Source organism: Nelusetta ayraudi, unplaced genomic scaffold, assembly GCF_046127955.1.
Source record: "Nelusetta ayraudi isolate G7.1 ecotype Tasmania unplaced genomic scaffold, CSIRO-AGI_Nayr_v1 ptg000022l, whole genome shotgun sequence".
NCBI lineage: Eukaryota > Metazoa > Chordata > Actinopteri > Tetraodontiformes > Monacanthidae > Nelusetta > Nelusetta ayraudi.
The window spans coordinates 725247-743454 of NW_027466072.1; the positions used below are offsets into that span (position 1 = coordinate 725247).

General features: G+C 42.3%; 1 protein-coding gene across 1 annotated transcript; it reads left to right on the top strand.

Moving 5' to 3' along the window:
- The first annotated feature begins 3716 nt into the window (after positions 1 to 3716).
- casq1b (calsequestrin 1b) lies at positions 3717 to 17282 on the top strand. The gene is made up of 11 exons (XM_076027987.1): positions 3717 to 4162; positions 13946 to 14039; positions 14278 to 14378; positions 14608 to 14719; positions 14806 to 14879; positions 14986 to 15116; positions 15221 to 15266; positions 15378 to 15432; positions 15523 to 15623; positions 15729 to 15803; positions 16790 to 17282. Exons 1-11 carry the CDS (start codon positions 3926 to 3928, stop codon positions 17090 to 17092), a joined length of 1329 nt encoding a protein of 442 aa, XP_075884102.1. The 5' UTR covers positions 3717 to 3925; the 3' UTR covers positions 17093 to 17282.
- Positions 17283 to 18208: the final 926 nt, after the last annotated feature.

Here is an 18208-nt window from a genome sequence, read left to right on the forward strand (position 1 = left end):
TAGTCATTTTAGTTACTGAAGACTTGTAGCTCATTTAGCTGCTACTTGCCTTGTGGGCTTGGGATGAGTTCGCTACAACTGTCACGGGTTTAGAACTCTTTAACCTGATGAGCCTTGGAAAATGAAAGAGAAGACCTGGATTTTTGCCACACAGCGACACACAAAGACGCCTTTGAAAGAACCCTGAATTATATTCAGCTTTAGAAATCATAAGAACTTAGTAAAGGTAATGTGACCCACTTGGGAAGGAGCACAGACAAACCAGGGAAGAGTCCGTGCATATATATTGCTATATAATTAATCTGATTATGAATTTTAATTGTTCGGCAGTATAAATGCTATCTGTTTTTTCATTTTGGTTTCGGAAACAAATATTGAAAAAAAAAAAGTTATTATCTATCTTTTTTTAGTTTTGGATCCATTGTGAAAAATGAAGAAACCAATGATTCATGGATTCAGCAGATCAAATTTCTCCTGCGCTCAACATACGACGTACTGCCAACACTGGTGAACCTCCATCACTGGAGGCTGGCTGAGAACAAGGGTTGCTTGCCGTGTAGGAAACCGGGAAGCCTTGAACACACACTGCCATCACTCACACAGTCCAGTCCGGCTTAGGGCAAGTTCAGGTGGAGGCACAAGCAGATGAGGAGGAAGAGGAGGAGGAGAGAGGAAGAAGATCCATACCTTCACCAGGACACCAGGATGAAGTCTGTTAGAGCATGGGGGAAGCTCTGGGGGCGGGGGGGGTGACCAGCTGGCGTAGGGACTGTGGCATCAGCTACCCAGTCAGTAGATGTCAGATGTCTCCAACCCAGAAAACACTTCTGTGGCCCAGTGGGACAAAACAGGAGGTGTTTCTGCCATGAGGGGAGTGGATGGAGGAAGCCCCAGAGAGGGAGCGTGGGAAGTAGCAAGCCCTCACCCATGAGTGCCAGCAGATGGGATGGTGGACATCATGGAACCTGCCAGTGGAAGGAGGTTGCCCAGGATTTTTTGGACTGTCACTTCAGAGGCCAATCTCAGGATCAGAGACCTCAGGTGGCAAACAGCCCGAAACGTGCTGAGATAATAAACGGAGTTGTTGTGGCTGGAGTGCTTTGAGTGGTGGAGAATTCCACTGGTGAGAGAAAAACAACATGGAGCTCTTGGCTGTGGAGCCTAAAGGGGCTTAAAACCCCGGAACTGAACGTTGTATTTGAAACAATATATTACTGAATGCCACACAGTTTCAGGGGAGAGAAACCTTGAATATTTTCAAATGACAAGACGGCTGTATCTTTGTCAAGTCTCACATTTCTGCTAATGTTTCACACTTTGGGTAGGAGGTTTTATGAGCTCGGCCTCATTATTACCTCCCAGCATGATTACCCTGTCCTCATCATCTGCAGTAGTTATTGCCTAGTTATTAGACATATGGAGACTTTATATTCTTGAATTAAAAGTCTCTGCCTGTTCTCATTGTTCACCATTGCTTCTGTATTCCTCCATCTTCATTTTATGAATTTTCCTCTCGTCAGTAACCTGCTTTAAGTCTGGGCCCTCTCACCTTTCTCCCACCGTACGACTCTCAGCTCTCATTAGCGCTCAGGCTCAGACGTATGACATTCCCACCCTCTACATGGCAGAGGGGAGGTGATATGTGACATGATATGAGGCCATTGCCCTGCAAAGGTATGGTACAGTTCCCTGTTCTCCAACCAGAACACTTCACACCATTAGTGTGATTTTGTCTCGTGTGCGCGTGCGTGCATGCGTTTGCGCCCATGTTCCAATCTTGCAGCTGCCGCCATGGCAACAGCATGCACACGAAGCCACATGCTTCCGTTAGCATGAAGCCTCATTATCTCATCTTGTCATCCAAGAAATAACTGGGCAAAAGGGGGACAAAGAGAGTGGACTGGTATTTATTACTTCACTAGCCAGAGGAGGGTGCTGTTGGCCTCAGTGGGGCAGCAGGTTACCATGCATACATGCAGGCACGCATGAACATTTTACATCATAAAGGTAAACGAAGCAGCAGAGCATGAGTGTCTGCTAGTTAATCTAGTTAAATCCAGAGTTACATTTTGGACACACGGTGATGGAGTCAGAAGAAGGTGAAGTAGTGTTTGTCTCTCCCACTCTTCCACTTACTCTTGATTTGCCACAGCCAACAATATTTCACAGAAAGACAAACTTATCTGAGCCTTCCCATCACCTGGTCCTCAAACTATTGGATGGAAGGAAGGCATTTGATTTTTCACACTGAACACTGCAGAAGACGCACACAAGTTAAATGAAATATAAATATTTAAAATTAGATGGTATCTATATATATATGAACATATATGATGTTATTGTCCTGTTGTTATTGTCTCCTACATAACAGACATCACTTGGGCATTACAAAGTAACACAAACAATTATAGTATATACATGCAAAATACAGAAAGAATTTCTACAAATAAATACAGTTCTCCTTCACTGCATCAGGACCAAAATGATTATCCTCTGTCCTTGATTGCAAATTGATGAATTACAATTTTATTAATCCATAATAGTTTTCTTGTACCCTGAAAGAAAGTCAGAGGAATAATAATGTTGGAAATTTGAAATGGAAATTTTAGGAATTTTCTCTGGGCTCCCTTCATTCATTTCCTTTCCTCAAACCTAAAACAACCAAGATCACTCACACTAGCACGAGTGGCTACAACCGGCTCTGTGTAGCAGTGGCCCTTTAGCCCTGCTCCACCCTCCCCCACCCTCAGTGGAATCTAAATAGATACTCGCACAAACTGCCTGAACTGCCATATCGGCATGAGGAGCAGGCTGATCATATTACACAGTTATTAATAGCCAGCCTTTTCATTGTAAGTGGATATCTGGCAGGATCTCCAACATTAACGAAGTTTCCCCGTCGTCTTTATTCAACCACATCATTTTTTTTGCTGTTTTTTTTTTTCCCATAAAATGCATGACTGTGTCATATGGCTATTTTTTTTTTTTTTTTTTTTGCAGCACTGACAACCACAATACAGAAAATAACATGTTCACTTTGGCAAAAGTCTTATGTAATACAGTAGGTCCAACTACCTAACAGGACTGACTTTTGAAACACTGTTTTAGGAGATGGGCTATAGATTCCAACTCAACAAGAGTTCTTTTCTTTTACATGTGCAAAATGGGGTGCAGTCCAAGTTGTTTAGGATGCAATACCGATCTAATATTTCTGTTTATTTATTTGGCGGTAACTCAAGTCAATCCCACTCAGTGATACTAGCATCATTAGCATCCGAAAAGACAGACACGTCCCTGACTCTGTCCATCTCACAATTAAAAGGCAACAGGACAAGTCCACCCCTGGCATGGACACCGTCCAGTCTGTGCCGTTATCCTGCAGAGTTCTTATTTTTAGCGAGCGTCCAACTCTTCTGCAAAACTTAATATGGGAATGGCATCTTGGATCTCTTCTTTCCTCAAGCTCTCGTCGTACGTCCGTCCATACCTCAAGTCCTCTAAGACACTGAGCTGGTATCCGGAGCTCTCCGCTCGCCCACCACTCTGGCTGCTGGCCCTTTTCATAGCCCCTGCCTCAAACAGGTGGCTGTGTGCCCCACCCCCCCTCCCCTGCCTACACTGTAAGTCCGACATTTTTGGCAGCCCCTCTTGCGCGCTGCTACACCCCCCTCTCTTTAGCCAGTGGCGTCAGCAAACCCTTGTGTATGTCTGTTTTAAAGGGAGGGTCCTACCATCAAACCTGCTCTTCTCTAGCCAGTGGGGAAAGACAGCAGAGTTGGCTCCTAACTCTCCCTGCTTCACACCAACCTTCATTAGGGACAACGTACCGATTTTTGTTTTTGTTTTTTTTTGTTTTTTCCAACTACAAGTAACCAGTTGAGGCTCTGAGAAGAGGCACCTTTGCAGCCACCAGATAACGGCAGCCATGAAGTGGGGCTGGGTGTTTTTAGGGGTCTTCCTGTCATTGGGGACCCTGTCCTGGGGGGAGAAAGGCTTGGAGGTCCCCGAGTATGACGGCAAAGACCGCGTCCACGACCTCAGCGCCAAGAACTACAAGTCCATCATGAAGAAGTATGACGTGATGGTGATCTACTACCATAAAAATGTGGACGGGAACCGCAGCGCCATGAAGCAGTTTCACATAGAGGAACTGGCTCTGGAGGTGGGTGTCCACCAAAGCATGACAGTGGATGGATCTGTGGCCCGTGGTGGGGGGGAGCTCATGGTGGGAAAAGAGGAAGGAAGGTGAGGGTCTCACATGGATCTTTTGGCTCAAGTTGGAGATTCCACAGAAGATGTAGGTTTTGAGTGGGGAGATTGCTGGGAATTGGAAGGATGGATTTAATTTTATGTTTTTGTATTAAGATTTTTTCTTTTTCTTTGGGTGACCCTCGTTCCAACAGCCGTGGGCGAAAGCAAAGAAAGCCTGAGGAGCATTTTAATTCATTTGGTAACATTTTGGAGCTGCAATTCTCTGAAGCACTTACTCTGCACTTGGAAGAGCCTTGTTATTGCAGCTCGTGACAGTGAACTTTCTGGTTTATTTGAATCCTGATTCCAAGTCAAAATACAGCCACTATGAAGTACAGCAACCGTAACACTCAACATGCATTGCATATAAATCAAAAACAAAAGGTTTCTGAGCCAGCCTGAATGCGTCCTTATTTATAGCTGCTACTGTTGTGTTCAATGAATCAATTGAGAACAGATGATGAATCCCTGCCAGTGCTTCTTCAGGTCAAAGTCAGTTTTGGTTTTGGAACAGGAAAAAGACCCATTTTACCATTGGAAACAGACTTTTAAGACCTCTAAATTATGCACCTTGGTCCCACTGTCAGTATTTTTGCTTTTCCCAGCCATCCTCTGACAGAATAGCAGTGTCTTCTTACAAAGGCACAGTGTACTTTACACCGGCCTCCATAAGTCACCTCTGCAAATAGCCAGGACAGCTCTGCATGCTAAGCAAGAGGCTCGAAGCGCTCCCTGCATGGGAGGAGCACCGGGCTATATCTCACCTCCACCACTGCTTGCAACTGCTCTTTCAGCTGTGATGGTGCTCTGATCCACATGTGAACACACACCAATAGATGGAGGTCTGATATTGTTGTTTACAGCCGAGGCATTTGATTTTGTCTGTTTCCTCAAAGCACAGCCGAGTTGCTCGTAGAGGCAGGTCCCAGTGGCAGCAACCTTCCACTACGACCACCTGCTATAACCAAAAGGCCAGTCAAAGCATGGCTCACTTAGTGCCTGCTGAGGATTCTAAAAATAGCTGCTCATTACTACCTGAGCAGTTGGAATTATTAAGTGGAATTCAGAAATGGCTTCGTTTGAGCGGCTGTGACTCAGTCGGTAGAGCTGAGTGCCCAGCGGTCGTGGTTTGAATGTCGGCTCCGAGTGTCCACATGTTAAATTGTCCTTGGTCAAGACCATGAACCCTGTAGCCGCCCATTAGTGTATAAGTGTGTGGGAGAATGGGTGAATGTGAGGCTTTGTATAGCACCTTTCAGGACCATGAAGGTGTAGAAAAGCCTGATACAACTGCAGTCCATTGACCTTTAAAAGCTTGGAACATATATGCCTCATTGTGGCTCTGGTAGATGTGAAAGATGTACATGAGAATAGAATAAGGCTCAGAAAAATCAACAGTCATGTTAACGTTATCTGTCGAAATTTAAATGGTCCGAAGAAGCCCAATTTCTAATGCATCTTATCAATGCTACGCAAAAAAAAAAAACCCTCACACGGCCTTAACTGGTGCAAAAACAGTGTGTCTCAGAGTTGGACCCATAGGGTTATTTTGAAAAGCCTATTTGAGTCCCAATGCAACATGAGGAGCACATGTGCAGAAATGTCGGCCGTCTCTGACAGCCAGCCGAGGCCACGTTACTCCGGCAAACCACATGGTCACTAGCAGGAGACACGGCTAAGAGATCTATTAACAGCTAGAAACATGACTTCAGACTATAATGCGTCATTCTCTGTTTACCTCGCTGAAACATTTTAGCCTCCTGGCTAACACATATGAATTGTGTGTAACTGATGCTGACGACGCAACAGAATTGCCTGAATCTCATTTAATTCCTATCTGTCTTTTAAGAAGTTTGGTTTGTTCTAAACAAAGTCAATGTCATGTGATGGTGGTTAGTTGTTGGAAAATTAATTTATTTTCATCCTCCATTCTTTCTTTACTGTGACGTGTAATTTAGTTATGTAACATTTAGGCTGTGCCAGTGGTGTGGTCGTAACTTAGCTGTCAATGATGGCAGTAAATGTTTTCTTGCACGTGTTCTCCAAGTATCACGAAGGGAGTCACGCAGTGTGTTGGTGTCCACGGTGTGGTAAAAATGGTACGTTTTTAATCTGTTTCACGGTTTTAGCATCTAGCTCATGCAGCCACAGCAGCATGTTTATAGACGCTTTGTTTGCAAACTTAATTTTCAAAAGGAGCATTTTGAAGAGTGGTTTGATATGAATATGCCACAAAATTAAAAACTCATTGAATTGCAACCACAGCTGTAGTTTGTGCTGTAAGGTAACGCACCCCATCAACAAAGTCAGCATTTTCCACTGGCGAAGTATGAGTGATGAGTGGCACTGTCACGTTAGAAATATGTCAGCCATGTGCACCTTTGACCCCATCTGAAGTCCCCTTGGACCGTGAAAAATAATCTAGTCCACGAGAGAGCTATTTCCTGCTACATGTCAGTATGCAAAGACGTAGCATGCTACTCCGCTCTGCCCTGCACTTGTTTACTTTGCATCAAGAATATACAGGAATCCTATGTGGAGTTTAATTTGTTTCCTTCAGCGCACTCTTCCTTGTTGTTCCTTGTCACTCTCTTCTGATGCTACAGAAGGCATCGGCCAGGTTGTCCATGCCTCCCTCGACGACGACTGAAAGGTGTCTGAAATGCTTGGGACTGGAACTTGGGAGCGAGCATTCTGTCAGATTTCAGAGTCTGAAATGTCAGCAGTGGAGCTGCTTTGCAGTGTTATTATATCTTGAATGTCACTCAAGTCTATCACTAATCTCAGGTGTCGACACTACTAAGTAAACTGTAACAGTCTTGCTGAGTTTACCTTAGGTCTGCTTCACCTGTAGGGCTTTGATGAGATGTATCTTCATCCTGCTGGATGACATTTGCTCTATCAGGAGCGTGCAACCACTCCCCACAGAGCGAATGAATCTCTGGTTCGAGCGTTGTTCTGTCCCCTGCGTGACCTTTGGCATACTACATACTCCCTGCACCCATCAATCACTGCACTGCACACGACTCAGGTTGCAGTTTTACTCACAACCACCTTTAGCAACTTTCCGCCCCGCGCTCTCAACCTCACGCTCAAACACGTTTGTTGCTATGGCACCGTGTGTTCTGAAATGGCAACCAACACTGCTTCAAATTGGCATTGGGTCCTCAGTGTCTGGAGAAAAATAAGCTAATGCTTAAATTAACAAGAAATGTAACCCATTCTGAAGCAGTGTGTAAGATATTTGTCATTTAGGAGGAAAGTCTTTCTTATTGGTACATTTTTGTTTCATTGCCCTGTGATTTATAGAGACTTTTTTAAAAATCAATTATGCGTGATATTACCACTGTGCTTTTAAAGAGTCTATTATTAAGGCAATGTTCACAGATACAATATGCATTCTTCTCTCTTCTTGTTCCATCTCCTGAGAGATCTTCAAGAAGGTCAGATTGCCAGCAGGACTGTTGGAACAGCTCTCCTCTAACAATAGCATTGAAGCTTACATTTTGGGGGAGATGCTATTCATACGTCATTAAGAGAGAGAGTTGGGCTCATATTGTACATGCTGTTTGATAGAGTGGTAATACATCAACATTGTGGGTTGTGTAATTATTGTAATGCAGACTTGGTGGTTTGGAATTTGGCAACTTTTCTTTGAATTGTTAGAATCAGGCAGTCAGGCAGCTGCGAGTGTGGATGCAAAACCTGCCAGTTTCTACGTGGATTGATGATGATGATGATGATGATGATGATGGTTGTTGTTGTTGTTGTTGTTGTTGTTGTTAGCCAGCTAGTTTCAAACTCAGCAACACTGATCCTGAGTACGTCATGCAAGAGCCGATAGGCTTGTCAGGCAGTAAGAAAACATTCACCAGCAGCTTTATGCTGGATCTGTGTGAAAATATTGATTGTTGCACCTGAAAGACACAATCTGGGCCCAGTACAATTGGTAAGAAAGCACAGAGCAAAGAAATGATTGCCTGTTCATTTTATTGTCAATAGTTTCATGCCAGTGGCTGAATTGGCACTTTGTTTTCAGACTGGTCAGCTGGGTGAACTCAGTGCCCTGCAGAGAGCAGGTAGCACCAGTGGTGCATGATTGTCCCATAGGGAAATACCTTCAGGTTCAGGTAAAAATAACCACAAAAAACAATGCAATCATGTCCATCTGTCCAACTTTAGACTCACAGTGCAGTGTTTTTTACATGATCTTGGTCATCGTCATCTTGGCCCTGGTTCTCTTTGGTCCTGATCTGGGCTTGGTCTCGGACATCGTGGTCTGGGAAGCTTGTCATGGTGGCTGTGGTGCAGCATCATGCAATTCATACAAGTGATGATGTCCAGTTGGAGCACTATTTGGTCTTTCATGGACTTGTCAACTCCAGTCTTCTTAGTGCTGTGGAACTCAAGCATTGCTGCAACAGGATGGGCCATAACAGTCTTGTCCAAATTAGGTTTTGCTTTTCTGCATGAATACATTATGTTGATAAAACTTTGTAAAAAATATTACAGAGTAATGTCAATGTGGTCAACATTGACAATGTTGTTCATGCCGCACTGTTGACCGGTGATAGATAAATAGATATATAGAGTAAGGGATCAAGCTAATAAGTGTCTATCTGTCCCGAATGTTAGATTCTATCTCTATCTCTCTGCAGAATTTTGAGCTTTATGACTATTATCAATAACCTTGCAAGGCAGCAGGATTGTGTAGATTTTAGATCTTTGATCATTTATGACCATTCAGAATACCACCCATGTAATCCATTTTCAGCTATTTGGAATAATATCAGACCAGTCAGGAGGAGAGAAGCCCGAAATTCTGCCAGTTTAATTGTGATCGAAATAAAACAAAACAAAAAAATCACAGAAAGCATGTGAACCATAGCAATCACAGTTTGAAAACCCACACTGTGAAGACATATTGGGCTGGTACAAACAGCTTATTGTTGAATATCAGAACTGGTCAGAGACAAAGAATGTTGTCCAGACACTATTTAAGATTTTGAGGAGCCTCACCTTGCAAAAACATATGTGTTTTCTTTTCTAGATGAACATTTAACATGTATCTATTGGATTAAACATTCCATCTCAAACTCAAATTGACTTGACTCTTTACTCAATAAATAAACATATAAAACTGAAGAAATACTCCCCCGCAAAACGGCTAACTGTCATCCCCACCTGCAGTCGAGTCCTTATTTTGAAGATATTAGCTGAAGTCTTTGGTGTTCGGAGCCGCAGGAATGAGCTCAGTCAGGGCCACTCATCGACTTATCCAAACCATCTCGGCTGGTGAATGTCACGGAGCCCGCCTGCTGTTTGTGGCACCCTGAAATTAGCCCAGCACTCCTCCCCCACAGCTCCAGTGACAAAAGACTGATATCATATTAAAGTCCAGCCAAGAAGAAACCTGCTGTGTGTATCCACGCCACTTGATAACAGAAGAAAAACAATGAAATAACATGGAAGATTTGACGCTTTAGAGGGTTTGCCATGGATACAAACTCTCCTCTCTTTTTCTCTGTAACTTGCTACGATTGAATAGAACAGTGGGTTGTTCGGGAAAAATTGGATGCCAAGTCTTTTTTTTTTTTTTGATTGTAAAAATTCCAAATATCAATCATAATGACAAATCGTATAATACCGTTTCAGTTTTACAGCAGAAGTAATTTTATCTTAATAGCTATGCTCTGCTGCTGTATCATTTTTAGAAGACCATAGTTCTTTTCTTTTCAGGTAATGTTAACAATGCCTTTAAATCACTAATTCATGGAAGAAATATGTCCAAGACGCACAGGGGATCAAGGTGAAAAATTGTCTATGTGACTTGTGAACGTGGTAATGAAATGCAGAGCTGCGTGATCTTCTGTTCTTCTTTGTTAAACGAGCATGTGGCGACTGCTGGTGACTGTTGGACGTTGTAGCTGAGAGTGTTGTGCGACTTATTTGTGATTGGACTTATTTCTGTCAAAATGAGTCATTCATGATGGGCTGGGACACTTCTGCCCTCACAATGTGTTGCTGTGAGTCATCTCGTGTGCCTCTGAGATTTCAGAAAGCTTTTCATGTGTTTCGTCATATCTCCCACATGGCTACAGTGTGCCAGGAATAAGACCAAATCTGGAGAGTCCGAGGATTAGATTTTCTTTACAGAAAAATTGATTTGTCTTTTAGCTCATTAATCCCAAAACACATTTACTGTGAATGGATTTTCCTTCTCTTTTTTTATACTCTAACGGTGCAGTTAGAGTCACTGGTGGTAAGTCAGAGTGTGGGTTGACCGCTGTTTCTGAATCTTTCATGAACATCCCGCCACAGTGTTATATAACAGGCTGGTGTAGAACGTCCTGGTGTGTTACATTGGCCATTATTAATTTAACATCTTGCTGGGGGGAAAGGGGACAAACTTCTTGGTGCACTTGGGCAAACAGGATGGTAGAACTTCCTGTTTTAGAAGCATACATGTCCTTCCCTTTGTACAAATTGACTTTTTTAAATTAATGTTCATCTTTGTGGCTCTGATTAGTTGCAGTTTTCACATTTCAGTTCTAGCAAACAATTTTCAGCAATTTTCAGGCACAGAGAAATAAACATTAAGGGATCAGGTTCACTTTTAGAGTGCAAAACAACATCAAGTAGGAAAGATACATGATTCTTACCATATTTGTTTTGAAACGAGTAACAGTTACTACTACTAATAATAATAATAATAATAATAAGAAGAAGAAGAAGAAGAAGAAGAAGAACAATAATAATAATAATAATAATAATAATAATAATAATAATAATAATAATAATAATAATAACAAGGATCAGCTTTATGCAATTATTCATCATATCAGTTTTGTTCCTTTGTGGGGAAATACACATTTTCATCATTGTCAGGTATAAAATAATATAAAATTGGTATGTGAGGCTCTAGTGAAGTTATTTCTTTATGGGTATAGTGTCACTTCACACGCCCCCTCTGTCTGATCATATTGAGCCTTTTCTGTCCTTTTGTCCGTCTAAGTGCATATCAGTGCCTGTGACTCTCTGCCTCCTCTTTAATGAAGCCGCTGCCCTCACGCCTTATAAATAGCGAGAAGCGAGCGCCTCTACAGTGGGCGAACGTGCTGTAATTTCAGAAAATGGACGAGCGCGAGCGTGTAGCCTCTTTGTTTTGGTCAGCTGCTCCCTAGCGGTGGAAAAAACGTGTGTATTGCCAACGACTGCTGTCATTAACAACACTGTGATTAAAAACTCTGAGGGCTGAAGAAACATTGTCCAATGTCAGGCAGCCGGGTTGCTTCCTGCACAGAAAGGAGCAGGCAGGTATATTACTTGAAATGTGACTCCCTGCGCTCTTCCTCTTCCCCAGCATCATGTCGCGCTCCAGTCAAGTGCAGGAGAGAACCAGGGCACGTTTTTGACAGCTCACCATGGCACTCTGCCCTCATCTTGTGTCACCTAACAGGCTGGTGCTGAGGAAGCACTGCAGGAGATGGAGCCAAGCTATTACACCACTGACCTCTCTTGGCTCTGTGCACTGACATCTCTTGCAACAGGCCAGGGTACAGAGGACCATGAAAATGTGAAACAATGTCTGAAATGAAGCTCAGCGTAAAACTCATGGAAGTCAGAAACACAGAAGTTGTCGGCCCAGCTGATAGTCAGCCGGTCAGTCGTTACCCAAATCACATTTGTCCAGTGGGGGGACTTGTCTATTCAAGTCCAACCTCTCACACTCATCTTCCTCACCTCGTACATGTACCCATCTTCGAGAGAAGGATCCATCCTCTCAAGGGTACTCAAGTTTTCTTCAGTTCAAGGGTTTAAGGGCAGAGGTGTTGCATCGGTTGCAATAAATGGTCTTGAACAATCATGAGTGTTCCTGGATGAATTGGGACAGAATGTCAAGGCAGCAGGCACCCAGTGGAGTTGAAAGATGTCATAATTCAGCATATAACTGGGAAGTCTGATCGAAATACAGTGGACTACAGGTCAAATATATCACATCATGCATCAGCCCCGTGTGCCTCCTCCATACCTGCGGGTCGGGTAATAGAGTTCAACCATCTTTTCTGCTCCTGCAAGGGCTTTTTTTTTTTTAAACACAGCTTTATATATAGCTCTGGTCCAAACTGCTTTGCTAAGTTTTATTAATGTGACCATGTCACATGCCCTCATGCCCTGGGTGGGTGACAAGGTAAATAAAGGGGTGAATTAAAGATATGTTTTAGCAAGAAAGAGATTTCTGAAGTTTTTCATTTGTTTTTAACAAGATTTTTATATAATCTCCAATATTCTCCAATTTTACCCAATGCATTATTTATCTGTTCAAAGGTTGTTGAACCACAAAAATATTGTCAAAGTTCCAAAAACAAAACCTCTGAAAGCCTTTTCCAATGAGAAAAGATTACCTGGCTTAAGTACCATCTTAAAAGTGGCAGCAATTAAAAACTGTACAATCATATATACAAGTGACTACTGTCAACCAACGTGCAAAAGATGGAAGTGTAGCGCTTGAAAAAGCTAAATTTAGAGGGCCTGCTATGTGTCATTATACATCCATTTGATTTTCAAAAGAGTGTTTTAAAGTTTGGACCTATTGTGTCTCCTGTCGAGGCCCTGGAGGCTGTGACTACTGTGTTTTGCCCTAAAGCGTTGCCTCTTCTTGCAGTTGCTCACAAGTCAAGCAGCAATTATCGTCCAGGTATGTCAAGGTCTGCCTCACGTGCGTGCAAAGCTGGGCTGAAAAACATTGAGTCTTCTGCTGCCACACTGTTCCCCTCATTGACTGCAGCTCAGATTCAGACAGAGAAAAGCAACCGGCGAGACATCACACAGCACCACAAACCTTGACTTGCCTCCAAAGTCCAGCACCAGCAGCTCTGGCTGTGCCAGACTGACGCTGTGGTATCTTTTCTGTGTCCGATCAACTTGATTTGGGTGCAGAAGGGAATGGCATTTGTGTATTGATCCCACCTGATCATGTCATTGATCCATCCGTCTATTCATCCAACCAACATTTTGTAAATCCTTGAAATTATGTCTTTATTTTAAACTGTAAAAAAAAAAAAAGAAGAAAAAAAAGAAATACTTTAAAGGAAGAATTGAAACAAATTTGTTCTTGTGAAAGGTTTTGATATGGAGGATGGTCGAATCATTTACCTTTTCAGCACGAGTCCATTGTACTTTGGTCACACATGCACTCTATGACTACTATGCATGAAGCTGCTTTGCAAAGTGCCAAGAGTCCCTTTCCTTCCCAGCGCACCTGTCACAGCATCTCTTCCCCCAGGGTTGGCGTTGGCTCAAGTTCTGCCCCTCTTGTTCTTCTGGGAACCTCGCTGTCTGCACTCCTCTCGGGCCGGCTTATGAGGGCTGTCAATTGTTGGCTTCGGTTTCAGTCCAATTTAGAAAGTGCAAGGCAGCAATCCAAAGCTTTCGCTTTTAAGGACTTGAAATTAATATGAAGTGCCAGCGGGTCGCTCGGGTAAACAGAACTGAAAGTATGTTTTTCAGTGCAGGCGGGAGATTAGGGAATGTCTGTCAGTGGCGGGGTGGGGGGGGCACTAAGCTCATTCTGAAATATAATCGGTGCTGACTTAATACAAGTTTCTCTTTATCTCCGCCATCCCCTTTCTCATCCCAATTACCCCCCCCCCCCACCCCCTCTCACACCCCTCCCCTGACCTCCGTGTTGTAGATGGCAGCCCAAGTTCTGGGCGACCTTCAAGATGAAGACATCGGATTTGGCCTTGTGGATGAAAAGAAGGATGTGGCTGTTGCTAAGAAGCTGGGTGAGCTCAGCAGTCGCTGACAAAAAAAAAGCCATTTTGGCAAAAAGGAAGCCACTACTTGTGGCAGATGTGTCCAGTAAATAAGGAAAAGTGAACGCCGGCCTCCACTTGAATAAACCTTGATATGTTTCTCGTACATAACAATGTCACAATTAATCAATGGCTCAATCGACCTCAAAAATCACTTCAAATGTCCGTCCCTAATTTTCTTTTTTCCCCACATTTTCTTTTTGACAAGGTCTGGATGAGGTGGAGAGCATTTATATCTTTGCTGACAATGAAATCATTGAGTATGATGGAGAGCTGGCTGCCGATACTCTGGTTGAGTTCCTCTATGACGTAAGTGGCAAAATAAGCATCAGTCCGATTTCCTTCAGGCTCAAAGCCAGTATGTGATATCACTATACTTTAGGTAAAACCTATATGCTGTTTTCCTATTATGTTGCTTTAGTATAGTGGCAGATCAATCGTGTTTCACAATTTCGTTCAAAAAGAAATCCATTTAGCACCTTGTGAACTGCTTTTAGAATCTACCTTTCAATTAATTATGCAAATGTTCTCACGTCAGGTGATTGAAGACCCCGTGGAGATCATTGATAACGAGCGGGAGCTGAAGGGCTTCTACAACATGGATGAGGTCATCAAGCTGGTCGGCTATTTCAAGAGCGAGAAATCTCCTCGTAGGTTAAAGTCCTGGCATCATCCCTGCATCTTAAATCTGCGGTGTCAAAAACTGCTGTGCTCTTTCTGATTGCATTCTTCCCAGACTTCATTGAATACGATGATGCTGCTGAGGAGTTCCATCCATTTGTCAAGTTCTTTGCCACTTTTGACCCCAAGGTTGTTTTATTTGTTTTTTTTTAATAACTGATTATTATTATTTTTATTGGTTGATTTTTAGTTTAAGATCAACATTAACTGGCTGTTTGAATGTGTCTTTCTCCAGATCGCCAAGAAGTTGAAACTGAAGATAAATGAAGTTGACTTCTATGAGCCATTCATGGAGGAGTCCGTCACTATTCCAGGAAAGCCATACGTCGAGTCTGAGCTGGTTGAGTACATTGAACAGCACGACAGGTGGGTGAAAAAACAATCAAGTGCCGTCCATGTTGGTAGACACAGGTTTGTTTTGGCAAGACATTGTAAAGTAACCATTAGTTTTAATGTTAACCATGTCTCAGGCCTACACTGAGGAAACTTCAGCCTCACAGCATGTATGAGATCTGGGTAAGAGATTGGAACGTTCTCAGATTTAAAGAAAAAAAATGGATAGCTTGATATGCTAAAATTCTTTTCAGTACTAAATGCAGTGTTTGCTGTCACCTCGTTGTGGTACAGGAGGATGATATTGATGGAGAGCACATTGTTGCCTTTGCGGAGGAGGATGACCCCGGTGAATAACTTCCTCAGTGCTCCATTTTTCAATCTCAGTTTTATTAAACCATCAGTACAAGGTGTCATGTACCACTCACCTCTGTCTTAGATGGTTATGAGTTCCTGGAAATCCTGAAGGAGGTGGCACGCGAAAACACTGACAACCCCCACCTCAGCATCATCTGGATCGACCCTGACAATTTCCCTCTGGTATGAACACGTTCACCGCAAAAACTATCAGACATTTTATCAGGACGAGAACTCAGCAAATGTGTTTGATGTTACTTTAATGTAACCTGTGTATCTTACTGTCAGCTGGTGCCATACTGGGAGAAGACTTTCCGCATCGACCTGTCATCCCCCCAGATTGGTGTGGTCGATGTTGAGGATGTAAGCCCCCCACCTTTTCTATTCCATAAACACCACATGGACGGTTTCACAGACGTGGCCGATTTATTTCATGTGTTCAGGATCAAAAAAGGAAGCCCTTCCACGCAAAGGCAAACATTTGTGTGTGGACCAATTCAATCTTTGCAAAAAATGAAAATCAAATAAAAAAGCAGCCGCTAGTTGGCAGTGCTGGGGAGAAACAAGTTACATGTAACGCCTTTACGTTTTTACGTAATTTAATAACAAAATAAATATTATTGTATTCAGTTACATCACTGGAAAAATGTGTAATTAAACTACAGTAACTTGTGGAATTGTTCAGTATTACAATAATTACAAATTACATCTGAGCAATTTTTACAAAATAGGTTTGGCTTTATGTTTAAGAGTTTTATTTTTGTTGCTTCACAAGGTTTTCTCGTGCACGAGCGCCGTCCTTATATACGGTATATATACTGTTAAGTTTGGAATTGCAGCGCCCCCTACCACTCGCCTGCCAGTTGAAATGTCTCTCTCTGGAGACATTTCTACGTTCATTCAAAATGTAGAAAATAATCCAAATGTAATCGAATGTAATTAGTTACATTACTTTGATGAAGTAATTGATATAGTTACACTACTATTACATTTTCAATTGGGTAACTTGTAATTGTAACCAATTACATTTGCAAAGTAATCTTCCCAACACTGCTCGTTGGTGCCAGCAAAAATGGCCTCCAGTTCTGATCAAACTGTCGCTATTAAAAAAAAAAAAAAAATGAATAAGACTCTTTTCAAACTCTTACTTTTGACAAACACTTGTGACCGGTCACTGATCTTGACTTGAAAGTCAAGTCCAAATACCTGCCTCAGTTACTTGTTTGCGAAAAAAAATTCCAGCTTAAACTTTTGTCATCTTCAGATTTGATGGTTCAGACACTTTTGTGGTCTCATTGTTTTGTGTGTGTGTGTCGGTGTGTGTGTGTGTGTGTGTGTGCGGTGCGCAGGCTGACAGCGTGTGGATGGAGATGGATGATGACGACGACATGCCCACAGCTGATGAGCTGGAGCAGTGGATCGAGGATGTTCTCTCGGGAAAGATTGACCCAGATCATGATGATGAGGACGATGACGACGATGATGATGATGATGATGATGACGATGATGACGATGATGACGATGATGATGACGATGACGACGACGATGACGACGACGATGATGACGATGATGATGACGATGATGACGACGACGATGACGATGATGATGACGATGACGATGACGATGACGACGACGACGACGACGATGAATAGATCTCCAATACTGATTTACAGTTCAATGAAAGCCAGTAACTGCAACATCCAAACATAGAGCCATTTTTTAAAGAGAAAAACCTTGCAGCAATCACATGGTCTGTTTGCCTCCTGTACAGTTTCTTGAAAGGGGGGGAAAAAAACATCGGAAGCCTCCATGAAACATTTGCTTTCAGTCAATTTTTTTTTTTTTAAAGAAGAACACCTCAGTTATTTATCTTGATTAATATTTATTTTATTTCCCACCTCTCAGACTGACGCTGTTTGACCGGTCGTGGTCATGGTCATTTTCTCCACTTCGCAGTAATCCTGTTTCAGCCACACTTTTTCTACTTGACTAAGAGAGGACACACTGGCGGAGCTATTTTTAAATAAAATAAAATTATATTCACTAAACAGTCTTAAGATTAGTACAATCTTGGAAAAACTGTTGAGGTACCGAACAATAATAATAAAAATCATTTAAAAAAAGGATTGTTTGCTTTGCTGTGTTGCCTTCATTTAAAGAAAAACAAGAAGCCAGTATTTTATCGTGCAGCATTCTGAATGTGTGTGTGTTTGTGTGTGGGTGTGTGTCTCTTTGTGTTTGTAGCGCAGTGCAGCTATTTTCTCATGACCACTCAGCTTTTTAAAAGAGGTCAATTTTCCTTTATTTAATGATGTGGTATCAAAATACAAATTAACTTTCTTCCGAGCTCGTGAAGGCCAAAGCCCTATTTCACAACACAGCTGAAAGTGAAATTGTTTATATTATATATATAATACGGAACAAAATTATTGAGGGGGAAATGGTTCATGGTCGTTATTCACTCTTTGAATTGACAGATTTACACTGGACGCTCTTCTTGAAAGAAGACACAAATTTCGTTGGTGTGAAGTTCGATGTAGGAGACGTGGTTATAAGGAAGCAGCTGATTGGCTGTGGTCACCCCTGAAGGAAATTTTTATCATGTCGAATTCTTTAATAACAACTACATTTTTTATGTGACAATAATCTAAAACATGTGGTCAAAACAACATCATTTGTTTATTTTCTTTGACATTTTTTCTTTGATGATGCAGCACTTGCATATAAACCTTCAGTTTACCCTTGAGGCTGCTCTCGTGGGAAGGTTG